This window comes from Chiloscyllium punctatum, chromosome 23, assembly GCF_047496795.1.
Source record: "Chiloscyllium punctatum isolate Juve2018m chromosome 23, sChiPun1.3, whole genome shotgun sequence".
Lineage (NCBI taxonomy): Eukaryota > Metazoa > Chordata > Chondrichthyes > Orectolobiformes > Hemiscylliidae > Chiloscyllium > Chiloscyllium punctatum.
This window is the reverse complement of record NC_092761.1, coordinates 52,216,832-52,237,997: the sequence shown is the minus strand read 5'-3', so window position 1 is coordinate 52,237,997 and position 21,166 is coordinate 52,216,832. Positions and strand designations below refer to the sequence as shown.

At 41.1% G+C, this 21,166-nt stretch overlaps 1 protein-coding gene across 6 annotated transcripts in view; it reads right to left on the bottom strand.

Annotated features, from left to right (window-relative positions):
• prdm10 (PR domain containing 10) overlaps nt 1–21,166 on the bottom strand; it is a 208,064-nt gene that overhangs the window by 77,069 nt on the left and 109,829 nt on the right. For all 6 annotated transcript variants that reach the window (XM_072592994.1, XM_072592996.1, XM_072592991.1 and 3 more), the window contains exon 11: nt 8,427–8,535. In XM_072592994.1, the coding sequence (XP_072449095.1) occupies nt 8,427–8,535 (109 nt within the window). The remainder of the gene's footprint in view (nt 1–8,426; nt 8,536–21,166) is intronic.

Below are 21,166 nucleotides of genomic sequence, written 5' to 3'. Positions count from 1 at the left end.
CCACCCTCTCTATAGCAACTGCATTCTTCCTATAATGAGGCAACTAGAACTGGACACAATATTCCAAGTGTGATCTAAGCAATGTTTTATAGAGCTGCAGCAAAACCTCGTGGCCCTTAAACTCAATCCTGCTGTTAATGAAAGCCAAAACACATACACCTTCTGAACAACCCTATCAACTTGATTGGCAACTTTGAGGGATCTATGTACGTGGACCCCAAGATCCCACTGAATCATTTCACATTTATCCAGGATGAATATCTCGCAGCCTGCAACAGCCCCTCGCACTAATACAACACCACTGACCTGTGTCATCGGCAAACTTACTAATCCAACCTTCCACTTCTCCGTCCAAGCCATTTATAAAAACTGCAAAGAACACAGGCCCAACAACAGATCCCTGTGAGACACCACTAGTCACTGACCTCAAGACAGAATACTTTCCATCCACGACCACTCACTGTCTTCTTTTGACCAGCCAATTCTGTATCCAGTCAACCAGATTTCCCTTTATCCCATGCCTCCTAACTTTCTGAATGAGCCTACCATGGGAAACCTTATCAAATGCCTGACTGAAATCCATACACACCACATCCACTGCTCACCCTTCGTCATCTTGTCTCATCACAAAGAACTCTAAGGCTTGTGAGGCATGAACTGACCCTCAAAGATATTCTGACTATAGTGGGTTTTAAGATTTGTAGCTCAGGTTGAGGTTTTGGATGTAGGTTTGTTCGCTGAGCTGAAAGGTTCATTTCCAGACGTTTCATTACCTTACTAGGTAACATCTTCAATGGACTTTATGCAAAGCAATGCTGAAACTTCCTGCTTTCTATTTATATGTTTGGATTTGCAGGAATAGAAAGCCGGAAGTTTCAGCATTACTTTGCACAAAGTCCACTGAAGATGTTATCTGGGAAGTTAATGAAACGTCTGGAAATGAACCTTTCAGCTCAGCGAGCAAACCTACATCCAAAATATTCTGACCATCTCCATCAAACTATGTTTTTCAAAATAGTCATAATAGTCATAAAATAGTCAGAATCCTTTCCAGTCCCTTGTTTACCACACACGTTAGACTGACTGGACTGTAATGCCCAAGGATTTCCCTATTCCTTTTCTTGAACAGAGGAACAACATTCACCTCCCTCCAATCATCTGGTACTAATCCTGTGGAGACTGACGAGGCCAGAGGCACAGCAATTTCACTCCTCACTTCCTGTAGTAACCTTGGATATATCTGGTCCGACCCTGGGGACTTATCTATCTTGATGCTTCCCAGAATTTCCAGCACATCCACTTTTTTAATATCAGTCTGTTCAAGCCTAATAACCTGGTCCATGGGGTTCTCACTATCAACAAGTTCCCTCTCTAGTGAATACTGAAGCAAAAAACTCACTTAGGGCCTCCCCTACCTCCTCAGACTTCAGGCACAAGTTCCCTCCACTATCCCTGGTCAGCACTACCCTCTCTCTGATCATTCTCTTATGCCTCAAGTAACTGTAGAATGCCTTTGGGTTTTCCCTAATCTTTCCCGCCAAGGCTTTTTTGTGCCCCCTCCTATCTCTCCTCACTCCATTTTTGAGTTCTTTTCTAGCTACCCAGTAATCTTCTAAAGCTGTGCCAGATCCTTGCTTCCTCAACCTTAAATAAATGACTGTGGGGAGTTATAAAAAAACTGGGCCAAAGGGGTTATACAAGCACAGGGTTGGGGGCTTAATAAACAATGTGCTGGAGGAGGAGGGCGGCATATATGAACCCTGGATTGGGGAGTGGGAAGAGAGTGCAACGAAAATCTTGCCGCAGCAGCAGCAGCAACAGGTAGTGTAGGCAGTTTGTAGGCAGTACAGTCGCTGCTAGGCCCCGTTCTGAGTGCCAGAAGATCCAGTTAGGAGACAGCCAGAAGACTGGAAGAGCAGTGCTGGAGTCTCGGTCTCCTAAACTGGGTGAGTAGAGGTTGAGTAAAGTATGAGAAAGTAAGATGAGGTGAGGGAGGAGAGGTAAGGGAGGAAGGCACGTATGCAGTTGTGTGCTCAGGTAGTTGTAGACCAGGTTACTGCTGCCATCTTGCCAGAATTTCCACCTTGGTTTAGACATAATCAAGGATATGGATGATAAACCGGAATTCTGCACTGGCAACTCTGGAGTGGAGTGCACATCTAACCATGCAATCTAATTGAAGTAGAGACAGGCTATACTAGCTTGAGCAGAGAGGGCTCCCTTTTTGCAGGAGAGATTAATCACCCTGACAAAGAAACTGCAGCATAAGTTCATCTGCAGAAATGGACCAATTCAAAACCAGGCATAGCATTATCTTCTACACAGGAAGTAGTGACAGCACGGTAGATACAACACTGAAGGGTCTGATGAATGAGTACTTGCCTGTTCCATAATTAAGCCACAAAGGCCATAAATGTGCTCTAGGATTTCTGACTGCAACACAAAATCTGTTTGTCCACACTGATGGCAGGCCTGTCCAGTGACAGCATTGCTGAGTGGAAAAAGATTTCTTAAGTTTTTCCACAGCCAACTCCCAACCTTTAATGCTGACTTTTACCATAAAGGCTCAGGCCTGTAAGATGTAAGACGTGAACAAATTGGAAAATAAAAACTTATTTCATGTATCTACTGTGTCACTGTGTTTTCAGTTTGTTTGACACAGCATGTTTGTGGACAACTGGGAGACATAATGGCTCCCACAGCTATCTTTAAACTCAGTTAACATTAATTCAATCCATCATGATTTTACTGTAGTTGCCTTTTCCAATTCACTGGGAATGTCACCTGTTGCATCAGTCTTATCATGATGACTATCAACACTTTCAGTGGCAAATGTAAGCAGTACTCTTAGATATACTGCTTTTTGTGTGCTTCCACTCAGTCCTTGCAATGACACAATAGTTTGGTTAGGTTTCAGTACCTACAAGGAGACAAATATTTCAAAAAGGTAAATATGGTCTCCAACATTCCTCAGATAAAAAAAAAACCTGAAGAGGAAAGGTGAATCAACAATGGAAAAGAGAAGTGAATACAAGCTGGAAAGAAACATAACGGTGGACCATAAAAGCTTGTTTAGATTATGTGGAAAGGAAGAGATTAACAAGGATAAATGTGAGCCCATTTGAGATGGGCACAAGAGAATTTATAGTAGAAAATAGAGAATTAGTGAAGAAATGAAAGAATCACTTTCCAGTTGTCACCACAGAAGACGACGTAAGAAACCACTCTGAAAAAGGAGTTACGCATGGGACTATAGAGAGAATGAGGAAATAAAAGAAGTTAGTATATAAAAAAAGAGGCAGTACTGAAAAATTACCTGGGTTAAAAGTCTGTAAATCTTCTGGACCGGAGGGGAAATCTATAACTACAGAACTGTTAGTTTGTGTCACCATAGCAAAAAATATTTGAATCTATTTTTCATGACGACTAGACACTTAGAAAACATATGGTTGGGTGGAAATAAAATGAATATATGAAAGGGGAAATGTATTTGACAAACCATTTGGCATTTTTTGAGGATATTAGTGGGAATAGATAAAGGAGAACAAATAGATATGGAGCACTTGGATTTTCAGAAGGTTTTTGATAAGGTTCAGAGGTAAATTAAAAAAAACAAAATTTAAAGATGAAATTGATATTGAAATACTGGCACGGATTAAGATTTGGTTTACAGGCAGACGCTAGAGAATAGGAATTAGAATACAGAACATTACAGTGCAGAACAGGCCCTTCAGCCCTCGATGTTGTGCCGAACTATGGAGCCAATCTCAAGCTCATCTATCCTACACAATTGCATTTTCATCCATATGTCTATCCAATTACAATTTAAATGCCCTTAAAGTTGGCGAGTCTACTACTGTTGCAGGCAGGGCGTTCCACGCCCCAACTACTTGCTGCGTAAAGAAACTACCTCTGACATTTGTCCTTTATCTATCACCCTTCAATTTAAAGCTATGTCTTCTCATGCTATACATCACCATCCGAAGAAAAAGGATCTCACTGTCCAGCCTATCTAACTCTTTGATTATCTTATATGTCTCAACTAAGTCACCTCTCAACCTCCTTCTCTCTAATAAATACAGCCTCAAGTCCCTCAGCCTTTTCCCATAAGATCTCCCCTCCATACTAGACAACATGCTAGTAAACCTCCTCCGAACCCTTTCTAAAGCTTCCACATCCTTCCTATAATGTGGTGACCCAGACGTACGCAATACTCCAGGTGCGGTCACACCAGAGTTTTGTACAGCTGCAGCATGACTTCATTGTTCCGAAACACAATCCCTCTACCAATAAAGGTTAACACACTGTATGCATTCTTAACACCCTATCAACCCGGGTGGCAACTTTCAGGGATCTATATACATGGACATCGAGATCTCTCTGCTCATCCACTCTACCAAGGATCTTCCCATTAGCCCAGAACTCTGCATTCCTGTTGTTCCTTCCAAAGTGAATCACCTCACACGTTTCTGCATTAAACTCCATTTGCCACCTCTCAGCCCAGCTCTGCAGATTATCTATGTCCTCTGTAACCAGCAACATCCTACGTCATTATCCACAACTCTACCGACCTTAGTGTCATCCACACATTTACTCACCCATCCTTCTATCCCCTCATCTAGGTCATTTATAAAAATGACAAACAGCAGTGGACCCAAAACAGATCCTTGCGGTACACCACTAGTAACTGAATTCCAGGATGAACATTCCCCATCAACCAACACCCTCTGTCTTCTTTCAGCTAGCCAATTTCTGATCCAAACCGCTAAATCACCTTCAATCTCATGCCTCTGTATTTTGTGCAATAGCCTACCATGGGGAACCTTACCAAATGCCTTACTGAAATCCATATACACCACATCAACTGCTTTACCCTCATCTACCTGTTTGGTCACCTTCTCAAATAACTCAATAAGGTTTGTGAGGCATAACCTACCCTTCACAAAATCGTGTTGACTATTCTTAATCGACTTATTCCTTTCTAGATGATTATAAATCCTATCTCTTTTAACCTTTTCCAACACTTTACCCACAACTGAATTAATGCTCACTGGTTTATAATTACCATGATTGTCCCTACTATCCCTCTTGAACAAGGGGACAACATTTGCTATCTTCCAGTCTTCTGGCACTATTCCTGTAGACAATGATGACATAAAGATCAAAAGCCAAAGGCTCTGCAATCTCCTCCCTGGCTTTCTAGAGAATCCGAAGATAAATCCCATACCGCCCAGGGGACATATTTATTTTCACACTTTCCAGAATTTCTAACACCTCCCCCTTGTGAACCTCAATCCCATCTTGTCTAGTAGCCTGTATCTCAGTTTTCTCCTTGACAACATTGTCTTTTTCCTGTGTAATTCTTAGGTCAGCACTCTTCCATTATTCTTAGGATGGCAGGCTGTAACCAATGGGTGACTGCACAGAAGTTGTTCATAACCTATAGAAATGATTTAGATGCAAGGATCAATTGTAATTTTTCCAAATTTTCAGGTGGATGCAAAGAGGTTTCAAGGACAGGTAAACTGAATTGGCAAGAACATGGTCGATAGCAAGTAAGGTAAATAAATACAAGGTCAACTACTTTAGCAGAAAAAAACAGAAAGACTCAGTACTTGTAAATGGTGAAGAGTGCTGATGTTGAAAGGAACACGCATGTCTTTGTTCAAGAGACACTGAAAGCTAGCATGCATGTTCAGTAAACAAATAGGACAGCAAATGGTGTACTGGTCTTTATCGCAGCATTGTGTTAATGTCGAATATCAAGCTGTGAAACAGCTGGCTTTACCTGTTAGTCAAATGTTTGAGATACCTTTTTTGAGGTCATCTGAAGTTGACTCGATAGGATGGAAACAGTTGCAGATAATATTATGGCAATCCAGACATACTAGAATGACATGGCACAAATGTCTTTGGCTTCCTTGAGCAATAATGAGTGAATAGACAGAACCCACTCCACAACATGAATGGACCGAATGGCTAAGATTTGCTACAACCAGTTCCAAAACAATCCTCCAGATACTTCCTTTAACTTCATAAAGACAATACAGGACTTGGGATATCAATTGTAAAGCTGTGTTTGTTTGATGTCACTGGCCTATTCACTAATGCACTGATCAAAGAAACTACTGACGCTTTCACCATATTAGTCCAATATGGCAATCTAAATATGTTGCCACTGTTTGAATCCAAACTTTGAAATGGACTGTCCGAATTGCTCGGTTCATGTTTCACCTGCACCATGTCTGCCCAAATGAATGGTGCTGCCAACGGGATTCCAATAAAGTTCCATTCTCATTAAGTTCTTTGTCAGATTTCACAAGAATCATATCTTCAATGGAATGACCCTGATCCTCCTACCTCTTGCATTTTTCTAATGATATGCTTGATCAATTTAAATCCCAAAGAGCATGCAAAAACTCGTTTTCACATGTTAATAGCTCTATCCTGTGCTCCTATTCTTCACTTTAAATGTAGAAATCTTTTTCCTTGTTATGAGAATTCTATTAATAGTTTCACTATTGCTGACGACCACAACTTCACTAGTCACTATGCACAATGGGATTCCTACAGTTGCAAATGCTATATATCCAACAGGGTTTAATTGGAAGCACACTAGCTTTCGGAGCGCTGTTCCTTCATCAGGCGGTTGTGGAGGACACAATTGTAAGACACAGAATTTATAGCAAAAGTTTACAGTGTAATGTAGCTGAAATTATTACATTGAAAAATATCTTGACTGTTAAGTCTCTCGTCTGTTAGAATGACCATGTTTGTTTCACTTCTTTCATATGTATATCACAAAACTGTTTTTCAAAAAGTTACACATTCTCAGGTTAACAATGTTAGCCCCCTGTGTGCTGCTGTCTATACCATAATGTTTAGACTCATTCTAATCTAAAAAATGAATTAACAGAATCTTACATGGATTTCTGCAGCTTTTGAGCAAAGTACAATGTAAGTCTACAAGTACAAATTCACCCCATAAATGTATCCATACAACCCTGTCACGGTAGGCGCAACAAGACGTGTCAGAGTGTAGACATGGATACTACCATAATGCATGGGCACATCTGTACATGGGAGGTACTCATGTGAGTTAGCCAATGTTGTCTATCACACACACTGCAGGCAAGGATGCTCTGAACCATGGTACATTGGTGAAACCGAGCAGAGGCTACGGCAACGGATAAATGGACACTGCACAACAATTAACAGATAGGAGTATTCCCTCCCAGTTGGAGAACACTTCAGCGGTCTGGGACATTCAACCTCGGACCTTCGGGTGACTATCCTCTAAGCTGGACTTCGGGACAGGCAGCAGCGAAAAGTGCCCGAGCAGAGGCTGATAGCTAAGTTCGGTACCCATAGGGAGGGCCTCGAATGGGACCTTGGGTTCATGTCACATTACAGGTGACCCCAGTGCACTATACACACACACACACACACACACACACACACACACACACACACAGATACTCCTATACACAGACACTCACACACATATCCACACTCTCTCTCTCAGACACTCACAACCCCCCACCCCACCCACCTCACATACGAGCGCATGTGCACGCGCGCGCACACACACACACATACACACGTTTGTGAGGTGAACTTGTATTTGCAGAGTTACATTGTACTTTGCTCAAAAGCTGCATGAATCCAGGTAAGATTCTGTTAATTCATCTTTTTAGATTAGAATCAGTCTAAACATTATGGCACAGACAGCAGCACACAGAGGGCTAACACCTTTAACACATTATCTGGGCTGACATCAATGTTAAAGTTAATCTGAGAATGTAACTTTTAAAAAAATGTTTTGTGACTTATATATTAAAGAAGTGAAACTAACATGGTCATTCTTACAGATGAGAGACTTAACAGACAATCAAGGTATTTTTCAATGTATAATTTCAGTTACATCACACTGTAAACTTTTGCTATAAATTCTGTGTCTTACAATTGTGTCCTCCACAACCACCTGATGAAGGAGCAGCGCTCCAAAAGCTAGTGCTTTCAATTAAACCTGTTGGACTATAACCGGGTGTTGTGTGATTTTTAACTTTGTACACCCCAGTCCAACACCGGCATCTCCAAAAAATGCCATATGATTGGCTTTATTTGCAAATATCGTAAATAGGACCACAAGCTACTTGTTCATCATAGAAGCTTTGTCATGTTGAAATATGGCACATCATAGCCATTCTATGATTCCCCTGAGCAGATCATTGCTCACTCTATCGCACAAATTCAGAAATGGGACGAAAGCCATCACTTTTGGTCCAGGGAAGTGCCAAGTCCATCTCAAAAACTGGATATTGAACCACAGCTGTTGTAAAGCTCAGAATAGCTACTACTACATTTATGCAGATTTATTATTTCAGAAGGTTTAACAGGAGATTCTGCTTGAATGCCAGTTTTACCTGACTCTGTTCCGTTGTTGATTCTTGACGGTTGAACTTTGGTGGACGTCCTGGTCGCCTCCCTGGACCAAACCGCCGCCTGCCCCGGCCACGACCTCTACACTTTGACCTGTTAGAGATCAGGTACAATAAATAATTTAATAAAGTGAAGCACAACATCAAGAAAGCAATGTCTCTGACTGGTGCAGCATGTTCCCAGGACAAGTAATTGCAAAAAAGCTGCAAACCTACAGCTCCAGGGAGAAAAGCACTCAAACTTTCAGCTCTCCTGTCATACTGCAACCATTCAACACTATTGATATCCAGTGAATCTATGGCACAATTGTATTATTGTTGCAATCATTGTAGAATAACACTGAGGTCCTGGACTTTGACTAGCAGCCAAACAGCTTGAAGTTAAGTCTCACCATTTGGAAAAAAAGATGGAGGTATAGCAAATAATTAGGAAAGCAATCGGAAGGTTATCATTTCAGAAGGGAGATCGAATACACAAGTGAGGATGTTATGTTTCAGTTATACAGGCACGGCTGTGACTATTTAGATTAGATTAGATTACTTACAGTGTGGAAACAGGCCCATCGGCCCAACAAGTCCACACCGCCCCGCCGAAGCGTAACCCACCCATACATCTACCCCTTACCTAACACTACGGGCAATTTAGCATGGCCAATTCACCTGACCTGCACATCTTTGGACTGTGGGAGGAAACCGGAGCACCCGGAGGAAACCCACACAGACACGGGGAGAATGTGCAAACTCCACACAGTCAGTCGCCTGAGGCGGGAATTGAACCCGGGTCTGTGGTGCTGTGAGGCAGCAGTGCTAACCACTGTGCCACTGTGCCACCCACTATGCCCATATGAAGTGTGCAGTTTTGGTCTCCCTATTTAAGATGTAAATTCAATGCAGGCTGTTAAAAAAAGTTTTATCAAACGAATACGTGGAATGGGCAGATAGTCTTATGAGGAAAGATCAGACTGGTTAGGTTTATGTTTGTTAGAGTTTACAAGAATGAGAGGCAACTTTATTGAAACATATGATTCTGAACGAACTTGACAGGAAGGATATGGAAAGAATGTTCCCCTGGAGGGACAATTTAAAACTACAGGTCACTGTTTAGAAATAAGGGGTCAACCATATAAGACCAAAATAAGGAATTTTGTTTCCTCTCGGAAGGCTGAATCTTTGAAACAGTCTTTCTGAAAAGGTGGTATAAATGGAGTCTGTGAATAATTTGAAAGCAGACGCAGATTGCTCCTCAAGAATCGAAGAAGTGAAAGATTATCAGAGGTAAGCAAGAATATGGAGTTGAGATGAAAATCAGATGAGCCATGATTTAACTGGAAAGCGGAGCAGGCTTGAAGAGCATACACATGTATGTAACTGAGCTTGGACTAGACAGTTTAGGTTTATATCAGATGGATCCGCATGAAGTAAAAGGGAAAGGAATCCTAAGCTAGAACACATTAGATCAAAGAAATTGGAATCAAATTAAAATGGGAAAAGGAAGCTTATGTTAAATATCAGATTGGTAATTCTACAGGGAATTTTAAAAAATACAGCAAGCGTAGAATTGAAAAACAAAATTAAAAGGCACAATGAGACTGAGAAAAATGAACACAAATCTTTTAGAAAGATCTGAACAGAAAATGATGCAATCAATGGAAGGGTAGGGCTGATTAAGGTACAAAAAACAATTCTGTTGTAGAGGCAGAGCCTACGGCTGACGGATCAGCTGAGAAAGGCTTCCATCACCATGTGATACTATCCCAACCACAATAGAAATGCTGCATGGCCATCATTTTACGCAGATGGAATGATGCAGACACATGACACAGATGAACACCAGTCTTCAAATAAAGGTGTTTTCAATATACAAGTAAAAGAGGGAGGAGAGAAATTGAAGAATAAGTAGGACTTTTCATGAGCACCAGATGGCTCAAACTACTTTGCAATCAAGTGTTTATTTTTAAGCACAGCCATTATTGTAATGTTAGAACATAGCACGTAATTTCCACCCAGCATTTCCACCCACCGTTAGTCCTCACTGGGGTGGCCCACTGGAAATCAAGTCCAGCTATTCTTAGAATCCACAAAAGTTAATGATTTTTAGAAAGTACACAAAGATTCCCTAATTTACGTGACTTTCAAACACAGGTTAACAGAAAGCATAGACCAGTTTTTTGTACTTAAGAATTACAATTTATTTCCAGTAATTAGGCTTAAGCTAGAGCTAAATATTCTTCATGAACTTTCAACAGATAACTCTTATAATTAAAACTCAAATCTCCTCACAAACAACTCCTTATGCATACATACATACATACATGTGCAGAGACAGACAGACAGGGAAAACAACATGAGTTCTATGGATGGAGGAAAAGACTGGGAAGGCCCTTGATCGCTGAAATTGTTGTATGTTGATCAGAATGTTACTTCTAGGTCATCCTTCTCTAGCTGCTTCCACAAGTGACACAGGGTAGCTAGCTCACTTAGAAAATGTATCTGACTTAAAAATTAAAAGTCACAGTTACTGCAACTGGAGGAAATGTAAACGGGCTTGTAGCTTTTGAAGCAAAGAACAAAGACTAGAGTTCCTGAGCTGCTGGTCTGATATCTTTTTTATATCTTGATCGGAGCCCCAAATTGGTCAACTACTTGAGAACCAATTCCATCCTTGTCATTCATCTTTGGACTAGTGAGTAGTTATCAATCAGATATTTCGACCAGCCACCTGTGAACAGCCCCTCAGCTACAGTTCATCGATAACCACACTTTAACCACAGCTCGAACAAGCAGTGTTAAACAATCAGTTTACAATGAGTGTCAGGTTATTGGTTTTCAATACATTTAATAATCCTCTAGCAATAGATTCTATGACTCTCTATGACTGAAACCTTGGTTTTTTTAAAAGCTTATTCTCAGTTCAGTCAACAATTAGAAATACACGAAAAATAAAAAGAGACAGCCTTTATACCAGATACTGCAATATACCAGTTAATCTGGGATGTTGATTGAGGGATAAATAGTGGCCAGGGCATTGGACATAACATCCGTCTCTTCTTCAAAATAATCAACTGGACTTTTGACATCCAGCCAGGCAAACAGATGTCTCTGTCTAATACCAATGAAACTGCATCTCCAACAATGCATTGATCCTTCAGTGTTGCACTAATTTTTGTACTCAAAGCTGGATCTAGTTGAATCAGAACATTGAAATTCAGAGGCAAGTGTACCACCAGCAGAGAGATGATTGGCAATAAAATAGACAAATAAATTTTATAAATTATGTTGTCTATATATAAGGTAGAAATGTGATCCCGTCCAGATAGACTATCAAATGTTATTTGCTCACAGGATGGAGTTTCCCTTCTTAAGGATGACGATGTCACGCGTCCTGTTGGAAAGAACATTTTCACCAACTCCACATCTGTGAATCCACACTGGCAGCTGATGCTCTTTAGGCCATATGCCAGTACCGTGGTAAAGTCTACAGGTGAACCACTGTTAATGGGAAAGCTGTAATACACAATCAAACAGATGAAGGACAATATAAGCTGTGGTCTTGACCGAATCCCAACTGGTGAGTTTTGATCAAGAACTGCCCCATATAAACTCCCTGATTTCAGGAATGCAACAGTTGTCAATATCTTCAAGAAGGGAGATACATCATGCTGTAGAAATGAATAAGGTGTTTCGCTCTTGTCTATAGTAAGGAAAATCCTAATGCACATTTTAAGTTACTTCCTGTGACTGAGAAAATACTCCAAGAGACACAAGATGGATTTTGAGCAACCTCTGACATGATCATTGTTTCCAGGCAAATTCAAGAAGTAAGTTGACAGAGTGTCAAGAACTGATTAAAGCATTCGACCAGTAAATGTTTGTGGATTGTGCTGCAGAGGTTGCTTCATGATGATGAGACTGCAATTGTCCTCAGTGGGAGATCTGAAACAGAGGTTTTCAAATTCCAGACTGGGATCAAGCAAAGCTGTGATATAGTAAATACCAATCTGGGCCATTAACCTTACAGCAGTTATTCACCTTCTCTCTTGGGTGAGTATTAAATGCTGCCTCCATAGAAAACTCTTTAATCTCAGTCAACTCCTTGTCAAAAGTAAACTGACTGCTGTGTGAATGATTTACATGATGTGGATGACTACAGTCTTGCTGTTCACACTGCACCAACTTTGTAAAACACTCTCAACCTCTTCAATTCTGTATTTAAGAGATTAGGATTGCCCTTGAATGTTACCATCGTAAAACTTAGATCACTGAACTTCTACCATTTCCCATGAATGCTGCAAAAGAGACTCCTGAATATGTTTCAACATTCCCTCCTACTCCCCCGATGATATGTCCATCCTGAGCCTCCTCCACTACCTAAACAAGGTAACCCACAAACCAGAGGAGGAACACCTCATCTTCTGCCTCGGCAGGCTACACCACATTGCCTCAACAGTGAATTCACCAGTTTCCAAATTTCCCCTCGCCCCCATCCCATTCCAGATCCAACTCTCCGACTCGGCACTGCCCCCTTGACCTGTCTATCTTCCTTCCCACCTATCTACTCCACACTTGCCACCAAACTATCACAATTATCTCCTACCTTTGCCCACTTATCCCCATCCCACCTACTTTTCCCCTAGCCCTGCACCCGGCCCTATATCTTTCTCAAACCCTCATCCCCCTTCCCCACAACTGATGAAGATTATGCCTAAAATGTCGACTCTTTCTCTCCTCAGATGCTACCTAACCTGCTGTGCTTTTTCCAGCGCCACATTTTTTCGACCTTTGAATATGTCAAGCAACTCCACAAGAGACTGTGCAAACACATTTTCAACTCCCTCTTCAGTAGACAATCTCTTTTCATTCACTCTATCAAGCCTCTTCAGAACCTTGTATGTTTCAAGGAGATCACATCTCATCTTTCAAAACTTCAGAGAATAAAGACCCAATTTACTCAGCCTGTTACCAGAAAAAACAACCAAACAACTCCATCATTCTAGAGGATTAATTGAGTGAATGTTGCCTGTTCCAACCAAATGCAAGTTTTTTTTTACTCAACCAAAACTGCACACAGTATTCCTGATGTGGTCTGGATTCATCCAGATGCAATCTGGATTCCAGATGAAATCCAGTACAACTGCAACAAGAGTTTTTCCTTCCCATATTCCAATCCCTCGCAAAAAAGGTCAGCATATCATGTAGTCAGAGTCCGACAGCATGGAGACACTCCCTTTGGCCCAAACTGGTCCATGCCAATCAAAATATCCATCAATGTTAACCCCATTTCTCTGCACTTGGCCCATATCCTTCTACACAGTTCCTATCCATATATTTGTCCAAATGCCTTTTAAATGCTATTAATATACCCACCTCAACCACTTCCACTAGCAGCTCATTCCATACCATCCTCTGTGTAAAGAGGCTGTCCCTCAGATTCCCTTTTATTCTTTCCCCTCTAACCTTAAGCTGATGCTGTCTAGTCGTCAATTCCCCAAACTTTGAAAAATAACTGAATACATTCACTCTATCCATGCCTCTCATGACCTTATACACATCTCAGTCTCACACATTCTAAAAAGTCCTAGTTTTGTCCAATCTCTCCCTATAACTCTGACCCTTCAGTCTTGGCAACATCCTTGTAACTTTCTTCTGCACACCTTTCACTTTAATAACATACTTCCTGTAGTAAGGTGACCAAAACTGAACAAAATACTCCAAGTGGGGGATCCAAGATGGCGGCGACCCAGCAAGTCTGAATCTCCAAGACTTGGGCAAAGTGGGTCACCCACCCCCACCACACACACCAAATCATTTAAAATAGCTGTTTAATTTAATTAGTTGCTTAGTATTAAATTTAAACAATCTAATCTTCAGTAAAAATGACTAAAGGGAAGGGAGCCCGCAGCTCTCAGCAAGCAGGAACCTCTCCCCCACCCTCTCCAGCTGCAGCAGAGGCGTCCGCAGCCCCCCCCCGGGGGACTTACCTACGGTGGTGAGCCTCGTGGAAATCATCTCCAAACTGGATGCGAAGATCGACGCTTTCATTGAAGAATCCCGAAGTCGATGGGACTCAATCTCGGCCGCGCTGCAAAAGCACGACCGAGACATTAAAGAAATCGAGCGCAGAGTCGGAGGGGCGGAGCTAAAGGCCGCAACCTCCAAAACTACAGAGCAATTGGCCATGGATCGGGTCTGGACTCTCGAACAGCGAGTCCGGACCTGAGAGAATCACACTGACAAACTCGATAATCGAGGTCGTCGAAAAAATATTCATTTGCTGGGCCTTCCCAAACAGGAAGAGGAAGGCCAGCTCACAGCGTTCATCTGGAGGCTAGATCAGGCCAGGTAAGGATAGAATGGGCTTACCGGGTTGCAATACGCGGGCCCGGCTTGAATCAGTGTCCCCGCCCGGTCCTGTTCCGACTGCAGAGCTATAAGGAGAGGCAGATACTCCTAGAAGCCTCTAGAAATCTTGGAAAAGATTCCCAAGCCATGATCTATAAAGGATCCAAGATCATATTATTCCAGGACTTTTCCCCAGCTCTGGTCCGAAAGAGGAAGGCATTCGATGAGGTGAAGTGTTTAAGGGACTTAAATATTCAGTTCTCCTTACGCTACCCAGCAACGCTACGCTTTAACCATGAAGGATCCATGTATAACTTCGGATTGCCAGAAAAGGCTAAGGAATTTTTGGACTCTCTTATAAATTGTAAGAGATAATGGATGTTGGTTTGCCTTCCCCCCCCCCCCGCCCCCCCCCACTCCGGTTTACATACCCCCACCCCCTTTCTTTTTATATATTCATCCCTTTTTTTTAACCTTACTGTTTAATATTATCTTGGGGGGTGGGGAGAGGGATTTATTTATTTGTTCTCTACTTAAAGATTTTCTCCCCCCCTTGGTTTTTTTTATTATATATATATTGTATATATAAAAAAGCCGAGAGTCTAGTTAATGTTGGTGGGGGAGGTGGTTACCTTATTCTATTTTACCTCCGTCTCTAAGAGCGGGGTTGTTTTCCCTTGTTATTTAGTATGATTATATTTAATTATTATTTGTTGAGATTGTAATTTTATAGTTATATATGTTTATACATGGTATTACTCTGTAGTATATTTGAATTCTCCTCATCTTTTTGAGGAGCGCCTGGGTCAAGGGTGGGGCACTGGTTGGGAGAGGATACTATGGACCTTTGGAAAGTAAGTGACACCCCTTGGGAACAAGGGGGAAAAATCTCCATTTAAATACTTTTTTTTATTACTGAGAAAGGAGTGTTTTATTATACTGTTGCGAGTGTATTAGAGAGCCTTTATTTTTGTGAATTTTATATGCTCTATGCTCGGGATGTTCTGGATAGGGTTTCCCCTCCTAAGGGGTCTCGGATTTACCCGGATGATTATGGTTGATCAGTCGGTTAAGTGGTGCACCTGGAATGTCAAGGGGAGTAATTCGCCAGTCAAAAGGAAGAAAATATTATCAAATCTCAAGAAAGAAAGAGTTGATATAGCTCTTCTACAGGAGACACACTTATTGGATAAAGAACACTTGAAATTAGGACAGAGTGGATTTGATCAGGCCTTTTTTTCTTCTTTTAGCTCAAAAAGTAGGGAAGTTGTTATTCTTATTCGGAAGAATTTCCCTTTCAAAATTCTAAACCAGATAAAAGACGAACGTGGACGATATATTCTGATTAAAGCCCTTATAAATGGAGAGGAATATGGGATTTTAAATTTGTACTGCCTCCCCCCGGCACACCCCTTTAAATTTATAACAGAAGCCTTCTCAAAATTGATGGCTCTCGGTGCCAGTCATACAATTATAGGGGGTGACTTTAATTGTATTATGGATCCGGAACTAGATAGGATTCCCAAGAGTACTGCAGGAGTAGCTCCTAGATCTAGACAATTGGTGGATCTGAACAAAGAATTAGGATTAGTAGATGTGTGGAGATGTCTTCATCCACAGGGCAGAGATTTTTCTTTTTACTCCAATCCACATAAATGTCACACCAGAATTGATATGTTTTTTGCCCCCTCGATTTTTTAAAATTCCATATCATCCTGTAAAATAGGTAGTATAGCAATTTCCGATCACGCTGCTGTATATATGGAAAGCAAGGCGAGGAACAATGAGACATCCCCTCGGCACTGGCGTATGGACCCCTTCCTGATGAAAAGATAGTAAATTTGTAAAGTACTTCTCTCAAGAATTTAAAACTCTTTTAGAAATGAATTTAGGTATGACTAATGATGTGGGAGACCATCAAAGCTTACGCACGAGGTTTGATCATCTCCTACTCAGCGACCCAGAAAAAAATTAAAGGGAGAACAATAGGGTCTGCTCAAAGCTCGCTTAAAAGCAGCTGAAACAGCATATGCTGACAGACCTTCTATTATCAAATTGCAAAGGATTACGGCCCTTAGGACAGCTCTAAACACCACGCTTACCCAAACGGCTAAGAGGGAAATATTATTTGCAAAACAAAGGTTATACAAATTTGGCGATAAACCAGGTAGATACTTAGCATTTCTTGCAAAGTAAAAAAAGGCCCCTCAAACTATCACGTCTATCAAGGAAAGTACGGGTAGTCTGACTCATGATCATAAAAAGGATTAACGCAATCTTTAGAAAACTTTATTCTGATTTATATAAATCGCAGGATTGTGAAGACAAGACTAAGAGGATGCAATCATTTTTTAAAAATTTGACCTTTCCGGGTCTAACTCCGGAACAGGTATCGGTCTTAAATGCTCCCCTAACAGTCCAAGAAATACTTGACGCAATCAGGCAACTTCAGAGTGGTAAGGCACCGGGCCCAGATGGTTTTCAAGCTGAATTCTATAAAGAATTTACAGGAATATTGGCTGGTCCACTTATGGACATGTATAACCATGCATACAGTCAGGGCTGTCTCCCACCTTCGCTGAAAGAGGCAAATATCTCTCTTATCCTTAAAAAAGGAAAGGACCCAGAAGATTGTGCGTCATACAGACCAATATCCTTGCAAAATGCAGATTTTAAAATCCTTTCTAAAATGTTAGCATCGAGACTAGAAAGGGTATTGCCACATATCATAAAGGAGGATCAGACGGGGTTTATTAAGGGCCGTAGATCATCCAATAATATTAGAAGGGTTTTGAATATGATTCAAGCCTGCCATCAGGGAAAGATACCAGGTGTAGTAGTTTCATTATACGCGGAAAAGGCATTCGATAGGGTTGAATGGTCATATTTTTTTTACACATTGGAAAGGTTTGGCGTTGGAAAGGTGTTTACCAAATAGGTCTCAACATTGTATAGTGATCCCAAAGTAGTGGTGATTACCAATGGATTAGGTTCGGATAGCTTCAGTGTGGGTAGGGGCTGCTGTCAGGGATGTCCTCTCTCGCCATTGTTATTTACGCTAATAATTGAGCCACTAGCAGAAGCTACACGGACTGATCCTAATATAACGGCCCCGAGGATTGGTACAGGTAAACATAAAATTACCCTTTACGCAGACTATGTTCTCCTATTCCTCAGTAATCTCCTGATGTCCGTGCCTCACTTAATCCATTATTAATACATTTAGCACATTCTCAGGCTATAAAATTAATTTCTCAAAATCGGAGGCTATGCCAATGGGTGGCATTGCTATGATACCCCATTTAGTGGTCGGATCCCACTTTCCCTTTCGGTGGTCCCTGGAGGGTTTCTTATATTTAGGCATTTTTATTACCCCAGTATTTGGTCAGTTATACAAGGCTAACTTTGTGCATTTACTGGAAAGGATAAGGCAGAACCTCCAGTGATGGGGAGACCTTCCAATTTCCTGGCTGGGTAGAATAGCACTAATTAAAATGAATGTCCTGCCCCTTCTCCTATATCCTATGAGAATGCTTCCGGTGATGCTGCCGAGGCTGGCACTACGTAAATTATATGGCTGGTTGGGTTCCTTTATCTGGAATCATAGACGGCCCCTCGTTAAGCTGAAGAAGCTACAGCTTCCATAGGCAAGGGGAGGATTGGACTTCCCAGATTTTAGGAAATATCAGTTAAGTTCCTTATTAAGTTACATAGCTGATTGGGCCTTGTCTGACCCGCAATCAGTCTGGCTGGACATCGAGGCTTCTCAAGTAAAATGCCCACTTATTAACCTTTTATTTTCAGACAAGAGGAAGATCATTACAGATCACTGTAAAAACCCTATAATACTAAACACAATTAAAGCTTGGAATATAATGCGGCAACTCACATAAAACATCCCCCATGCGCTAATAGTTGGAGCATGGGGGTTTCAACCGGGATTTACAGATGCCACTTTTAAACTCTGGAGATCCAGGGGTATCTCATGTCTAGGGGACCTATTTAAAGAAGGGGTCCTGATGTCTTTTGAATAGCTGCGTCAGAAATTCGGATTACCTAATGGAGACCTCTTTCGATACTTCCAAATTCAAGACTATATACAGAAGAAGACTACATTATTAGATAGTCTTTATAAATCAGATAGAGAATGTAGTGTCCTACGATCAGTGGGGGTGTCTTCTGTCAGTACTATTTATCATTTACTACATGATGAAGTATTGGGAGATATGGACAATCTGCTTAAAACATGGGATCAGGATTTGGGACTAGAAATCTCTATAGAAATGCGGAATGACATTTGGGAAAACGCCAGAAGAATCACCATCTGTAACAGAACTCAGGCTATCCAGCTGAAGATACTTCATAGGGCCCATATAGCACCGGATCGATTGGCAAAATTTAAGGCCGGAGCATCTCCAATGTGTCCCAAATGTTAATTAGAGGTGGGCACTCTTGTACATTGTCTATGAACCTGTCATAAGATCCGTAGATACTGGACTAAAGTAGCAAGTACCATGACAGAAATTTCAGGAATGGAAATTAAAGTGGACCCCGTATCTCCCCTTTTGGGCTTTTCGAACTTACCCGCCCTGGATATGCATGGGAAGAAATTATTTTCTATTCTCTCTTTCTGTGCAAGGAAAAATATTTTGGTAAACTGGGTGGCTGAGGGCCCCCCTGGACTTTCAAATTGGCACAGATTAATTATGGGATGTATTCCCCTTGACTTCCTTACAAATATGGTGCACCAAAAGACTGAATTATTTCATAAAATATGGCAGCCCTTCTTGAATTATATGAATACAGATATTTTGGCTATCCTAACAAGGGCTTTTATTTAATTGAGATTACAAACCTGGCTGGTCCGGGGCCCCTTGGGAGAGGAATCCCGTATGAATACGGGTTTTATTACATTTGATGTTAACACATTCCGAGCATGTATCTCACGACCCAATTTCTGTGTTATCCGTTGGGTTTTTTTTCCTTTCTCTTATTTGAATAATGTAAGAGACTTAATTATATAATCTGGTTAGTTGTAGGTTAGATTAGTAGTTAGTTGAGTTTTGTTTTCTTTTCTTTCTCGGTATTTTTCTTTTGTTAAATTTTGGTTATTATTTATTTAAGATTTAATTGTATATCAATGTTTGTACTTGAGAGTTTTGTTTATTTTTGTAAACTTGTAAAAATGTTAAATTTCTAATAAAAATATCTATTAAAAAAAACTCCAAGTGTGGCCTCATCAACGTCCTGTACACTGCAACATAACTTCCTAATTTCGACATTCAATACCCTGACTGATGAAGGACAGTGTGCCAAAGGCCTTCTCCACTGCCCTTTGTTTGACAGCCATCTCTCCCAAAAGGCAATCATCAATCAGGACAGGCAACAGCCAATCAGCTGCATTAGCTCATGGAAGCAAATTCAACAGTCTCTCTAGATGCTTGAGGCTGGACACTCCAAGGGTTGCAGGTTGAGAATTGACCCATTCCATCACATGAAGGTCACTACAGAAATTTGGGATCAAATAGATATCACATTCAAATCAAGGGGTAGCCAAAGATCATATATTAGGTAGGGAAATAGTGAAATTTGTGGTCCTGCCTTTTCAATCCTCCTTGAACATGATAATTAAATCAAAGGATGGCTCCTTTTTTTGAAGTTCTTACCATCACACAATCATTTCACCCTACGCGAGATCAACACATGGCGAAATGCACTGGACACAGCAGGCAAGTCTGCGAATCCTGACAACACTTGATGATAATTAGAAAGAATTGTGCTCTGGAACTTGCCACACAAGCTGTTCCAGTTAGTGACAACTCGGCTATCCTCCCAGCAATGTGGATAATTGCTTGGGAAAATCCTGTGCACAAAAAGCAGGAAAAATCCAAACCCCATCAGTAAAGAGAAAGAAATCATTGTCCACAGTGCTAGTAAGCACCACTCATTCAGCAATAATCTGATCAATGATGCTTGGTTTAGATTTCATCAGGACCACTTGGCTCTTGACCTCATTTCAGCTTCAGTTCAAACCTGAAACAAAAGCTGAACTCAATGGATGAGTCAGAGCCTTTGACATCAAGATGACATTTAACGCAATGCAGTTTCAAGGACCCAGCAAAACTGAAGTAAATGAGAATCAGGGGGAAAATCTGTCCACTGGTCAAGTTACGTTATAGATAAAGGAAGATAGGCTTGTTCAAGGTCAATTATCTCAGTCTCAGGAAATCATTTGTAGGAGTTTTTTAGGGCAATGTCCAAGGCTCAACCATCTTCAACTACTTCATCAATAACCTGTCCTCCATCATCAGGTCAGACATGTAGGATGCTCACTGATAACTTCACAATATTCAAAATCATTTGTAACTCATGCACTGAAGCAGTCC